This window comes from Babylonia areolata, chromosome 27 (assembly GCF_041734735.1).
Source record: "Babylonia areolata isolate BAREFJ2019XMU chromosome 27, ASM4173473v1, whole genome shotgun sequence".
NCBI lineage: Eukaryota > Metazoa > Mollusca > Gastropoda > Neogastropoda > Buccinidae > Babylonia > Babylonia areolata.
Window position 1 is genome coordinate 7,176,125 of NC_134902.1, and position 6,000 is coordinate 7,182,124.

A 6,000-nucleotide genomic window follows, 5' to 3' on the forward strand; every position below is an offset into this window, starting at 1 on the left:
TTTATGGCAGTAACGACAATATCACAGGGTACCTACAACCACAGGTGGCCCATACAACCACACGTGTCAGCTTTACTGCAGTAACGACAATATCGCAGGGTACCTACAACCACAGGTGGGCCATAAACCATAAGTGTCAGCTTTATGGCAGTAACGACAATATCACAGGGTACCTGCAACCACAGGTGGCCCATACAACCACAGGTGTCAGCTTTACTGCAGTAACGACAATATCGCAAGGTACCTACAACCACAGGTGGGCCATACAACCACAGGTGTCAGCTTTACTGCAGTAACGACAATATCGCAAGGTACATGCAACCACAGGTGGCCCATACAACCACAGGTGTCAGCTTTACTGCAGTGGTACTCTAACGATAATATCACAGGTGTGTTGTAGGCTTTTTTTTTTTTTTGAATGCAGTGGTTCTCTAACCATAATATCATAGAACAGCCAAATATCATCATCCACACATTCATAAAACCCAGCATTAACGCACGGACAGACGAATGCACACACACACAGACACACACGCATACACACACATTCATAGTATGATGTTTTGTATTTTGTATTGTATTTCTCTTTTTCATCACAACAGATTTCTCTGTGTGAAATCTGGGCTGCTCTCCCCAGGGAGAGCGCATCGCTACACTACAGCGGCACCCAGTTTTTTGGGGTATATACATACATAATTTTTTTTTAATACATCTATATATATATATCTATATATATATATCTATATCTATATATATATATATAAACACACACATACATACACATATCTACAAAGTTAACACACATAGGTTATCACAAGAAAAAGAAGAAGAAAACAAAATAAACAAAGACCAGAACTAATGAGACCAGAAACCAGCGCAGCCTGGGACAAGTGTCAAGTTTTAATTCTCCTTTCACTCCTACTGGAGTATGGAGGATTACTGCAAAATAATCTTTTCATGCCCAGAACAAACATTTCCAAATACACAACAATGTCACATAAAAGTTGAGAAAACACAAATGTCTTTTAACTCCAAAAGTATAACTAGGCAACAGTTGCAAATCTAATCATCTTACTTACAGCTAAAATGACTTTTTTTGCCTCCTTTGAGCATATTACAAAAATTAAAAACCGATTTTGGAGACAAATGTTTTTTAGGAACATATCTATTTCGTAACACACACCCACGCTGACGGACTCACTCAGAGACTTCAAATGCATATTCGTTGATGGTTTCAATGACGGAGCGGAAAGAGATCTTGGAGGTCAGGGTGTGGCCGTGGTAGATGACAGGTTCGTCATTGGACCCGTCCCAGCAGTCCACTGCAGCACATGACACAGTGTCAGTGTCAGTATCAGTGTCAGTATCAGTGTCAGTAGCTCAAGGAGGCGTCACTGCATTCGGTCAAATCCATATACGCTACACCACATCTGCCAAGCAGATGCCTGACCAGCAGCGTAACCCAACACGCTTAGTCAGGCCTTGAGAAAAAAAAAAAAAAATAAAATAAAATAAAGTAAAAAATAACAAAAACAAAATTTTTTTAATAAAAAAATTATTAAAAAAAAAAAATCAAATAACACACAAATAAATAAAAATAATAGATAAATACATAAAAATACTATTACTGATAATAATAATAATACTAATATTTAAAAGGCGCAAAATCTTGATTAAGTCAACTCTAGGCACGCACGCACACACACACAAAAACACACACACACACAAAAAGATGATAAATAAGCAAATAAATGTAAAACATGCAGACACACGTTCACACACACACACACACATACACATGCATGCATAACAGATATGCAACAAACATGCAGTTTCACAGATACGAAAGCATGATCAAATACACATAAACGTACATGAGCACCAACACACACACACACACTACCCTGCACCCCCCCCTCCCCAACCCTCCCTCCTTCACACACTCATTTCTAGGCTACACATCGCAGCTTCCACGGCACACACACACCCACACACACCCACACACTTACTTGTACAAGCACACTGCAGTGCATGACTATCACATCTTTTCTCCGCAACGCTGCCACAAAACACTAATAATAACAACAGGTATTTACAGAGTGCTGAATCTTGTGCAGGGACAAATCAAAGCGCTTTCACACCAATCCTTCACTCACACGCATGCATAACTCTAAATTTGAGAAACTGAAGACAAAGAAGAGGCAGGGAAGGGAGGCTGTCTTGGAAAGAGACGGGTTTTAAGACCAAACTTGAAAGAACTGAGTGTGGGGACCTGACGAAGTCAAAGAGGAAGTTCATTCCATAAGCAAGGCCCACAGACAGAGAAAGAACGGCGGCCGACAGAGAGAGAGTCTGAGCATGTGTAGACAGAGTGGGTCTGAAGGCAATCACAGAGAGCGGGATGGGGTGTAGAGGTGAAGGCAATCACAGAGAGCGAGATGGGGTGTAGAGGTGAAGGCAATCACAGAGAGCGAGATGGGGTGTAGAGGTGAAGGAAACCACAGAGATAGGAAGGGGCAGGTTTGTGAATACATTTGTATTTCTATTTTTATCACAACAGATTTTTCTGTGTGAAATTCGGGCTGCTCTCCCCAGGGAGTGTGCGTCGCTACACTACAGTGCCACCCATTTTTTTGTATTTTTTTCCTGCGTGCAGTTTTATTTGCTTTTTCCTACTGAAGTGGATTTTTCTACAGAATTTCACCAGTGCATGCTGCGCATGGGACCTCGGTTTATCATCTCATCCGAATGACTAGCGTCCAGACCACCACGCAAGGTCTAGCGGAGGGGGAGAAAATATCGGCGGCTGAGCCGTGAATTGAACCAGCATGCTCAGATTCTCTCGCTTCCTAGGCGGACGAGTTACCTCCAGGCCATCACTCCACATTCATAACATTTGTCCAAAACACTAGTGGACTGTATTGTGTTGTTCTGTATTGTATTTCATTTCTGTCAGGCACACTTCTCAGTGTGAAATTTAGGGTTGCTCATTCGGTTTTTTTTGGTTTTTTTTTTTGGGGGGTGGGGGGAGAGTTGGGGGGGGGGGGGTGACTATCTGTTTCATTGCTCCCTTTTGTTCTTTGACAAAGGAATTGCTTGTTTTTGCTGCCCCATTATCTGCACCGTTTGAGTGGCACTATTTCTCCCACGCCTCTCATTCCGAGTACTCCATACACAGACACGAACTCACAAGAACTGAGCTGTGGATGTGTATGGGGGAACGTGAATGAGGAGCACTGCAACAATGCCACTCGAACAGTACAGATGATGAGGGAGCTAAAAAAAAAAAAGAAAAAAAAAGGAATTTCTGCTAAAACTTCAAATTCATTTTGACCTGCAGTACAGTGATTATATCAGTGGGGCTTTTTTCCCCTCCCATTCTAGTCACTTAAACTTTTATCAAAAAATGGAAAAAAAAACTTTATGGAAAAGATTATCTGATACTGGAGAAACAGATTATCCACCATCTCGGTACTACAGCACCAGATGGCCTCAACATCAAGGACTAAACCAAATCACAGCTTCCCTCGTCCCCACCCTACCCAATCCCCCTTCACTCCCCTCCCCCTCTTTTTCCTCTTCCCCCGCCCCCCTTTCCTCTCACTGTCTAGATTCTCTCTCACTTCCTTCACCCCTCCACCTTTTCCAACCAGCAGTGAACTGTTCTTCAAGACAAGTGAATTTTATTCAACAGCCAGAAAACTGCACTTGTGACTGCTGCTGTGTTCAGTTGCTTTGAGGACTCTACAAGTTGAAGTACACAACTTCTCCTCTCCCGAGTGGGTTCAAAGTTTTTTTCCTCTTGTGTTTTGTATCCTGGGTTTGATTATTAAGGTATCTGCATTTTGGTGATTCTTCGACGGGTGCAATAGCCGAGTGGTTAAAGCGTTGGACTGTCAATCTGAGGGTCCCGGGTTCGAATTGTGACGGCGCCTGGTGGGTAAAGGGTGGAGATTTTTCCGATCTCCCAGGTCAACATACGTGCAGACCTGCTAGTGCCTGAGCCCCCTTCGTGTGCACACGCAAGCAGAAGATCAAATGCACACGTCAAAGATCCTGTAATCCATGTCAGCGTTCGGTGGGTTATGGAAACAAGAACATTACCCAGCATGCACACCCCCGAAAACGGAGTGTGGCTGCCTACATGGCGGGGTAAAAACGGTCATACACGTAAAAGCCCACTCGTGTGCATACGAGTGAACGTGGGAGTTGCAGCCCACGAACGCAGAAGAAGAAGAAAGTGATTGTGAGAAAAGAACGTACGCTCCAGACAGCGACAGCCCTTCATCAGAGCGCGAACGTAGCCGTCCACACTGGACGGGCCCTTCAGCTGATCCTCCATCAGATACCTGCACACACACCACTGTCAGTCACTGCTTTCTCTCGGCACAGAGAAAGAGAGAGAGTGACAGGGAGTGAGGTGGAGAGGGAGAGAGTGCGAGAGAGGGGGGAGAAAAAGAGAGACGAGGTAGAGAGAGATGGGGGGTTTGGGGGGGTGGAGGCAGAAGGGGGAGAGAGAGAGGGATTCAGAAGATAGATAGATAAGTAGATAGGTTGATGGATAAATGACATATTCTCCCGATGACCCCCAACTGGAGTGTAAGTGATTCATTTTCTGGTTGTTGTTTTTTCCCAGCAGTGTCTGTCTGTCTATAAATCAATGAATAAATAAATATGAAACTAGAATGACCACAATGATCACACAAATACTGATTTAAAAAAGCAACAACAAAAAAACTACATCTGATTAGCCAATGATAAAAAGATGACTGTACCCCAAAACACCACACACACACACAAAAACAAACAAACAACAACCTCACTCCACTCTGCATCATAAGATAAAAGGATGAGAGTTTAACCAACGCGACCATGAAATACAAGATCTATCCACTATGCATCGTGAGGTAAAAGAATTAACCATCATTGTAAGATAAAAGAATTGACTGTTTAACCAACACGACCATGAAATACAAGCTCTATCCACTCTGCATCATGAGATAAAAGAATTAACCATCATCGTAAGATAAAAGAATTGACTGTTTAACCAACATCGTAAGATAAAAGAATTGACTGTTTAACCAAAAAGGCCATACAATACAAGATATGTATCCACTCTCCATCATAAGATAAAAGAATTGACTGTTTAACCAAAAAGGCCATAAAATACAAGATACGTATCCACTCCCATCATAAGATAAAAGAATTGACTGTTTAACCAAAAAGGCCATAAAATACAAGATATGTATCCACTCTCCATCATAAGATAAAAGAATTGACTGTTTAACCATCATTGTAAGATAAAAGAATTGACTGTTTAACCATCATTGTAAGATAAAAGAATTGACTGTTTAACCATCATTGTAAGATAAAAGAATTGACTGTTTAACCATCATTGTAAGATAAAAGAATTGACTGTTTAACCATCATTGTAAGATAAAAGAATTGACTGTTAAACCATCATTGTAAGATAAAAGAATTGACTGTTTAACCATCATTGTAAGATAAAAGAATTGACTGTTTAACCATCATTGTAAGATAAAAGAATTGACTGTTTAACCATCATTGTAAGATAAAAGAATTGACTGTTTAACCAACATGACCATGAAATACAAGATATGTATCCACTCTGCATTGTAAGATAAAAGAATTGACTGTTTAACCATCACTGTAAGATAAAAGAATTGATTGTTCAACAAAAAAACCTTAAAATACAAGCTCTATCCACTCTGCATCGCAAGATAAAAGAATTGACTGTTTAACCAACACGACCATGAAAATACAAACTCAATCCACTTTGCACGGCTTCACAGCAAACAAACAAACAGATTACAATGCTCTGGTACGCGTGTGTAAGTGTGTAGGCATGTTAGTGTGTCCGAACAGAATCTTATGTTAGAAAATAAGAAATATTTTAATTCTTATGCAATTTTGTTTTTAGAGCAGTTGATATCTAATGTCAGTGTGTGTGTGTCTGTAAGGGAGGGACATTTATATATC

The 6,000-nt window shown here is 41.1% G+C and overlaps 1 protein-coding gene across 1 annotated transcript in view; it reads right to left on the reverse strand.

Moving 5' to 3' along the window:
- LOC143301575 (inactive phospholipase C-like protein 1) overlaps positions 1 to 6,000 on the reverse strand; it is a 222,128-nt gene that overhangs the window by 32,625 nt on the left and 183,503 nt on the right. Inside the window, exons 10-11 of the mRNA XM_076615957.1 lie at positions 4,264 to 4,349; positions 1,202 to 1,322 (exon numbers count right to left, since the gene is read on the reverse strand). Of these exons, the coding sequence (XP_076472072.1) occupies positions 1,202 to 1,322; positions 4,264 to 4,349 (207 nt within the window). The remainder of the gene's footprint in view (positions 1 to 1,201; positions 1,323 to 4,263; positions 4,350 to 6,000) is intronic.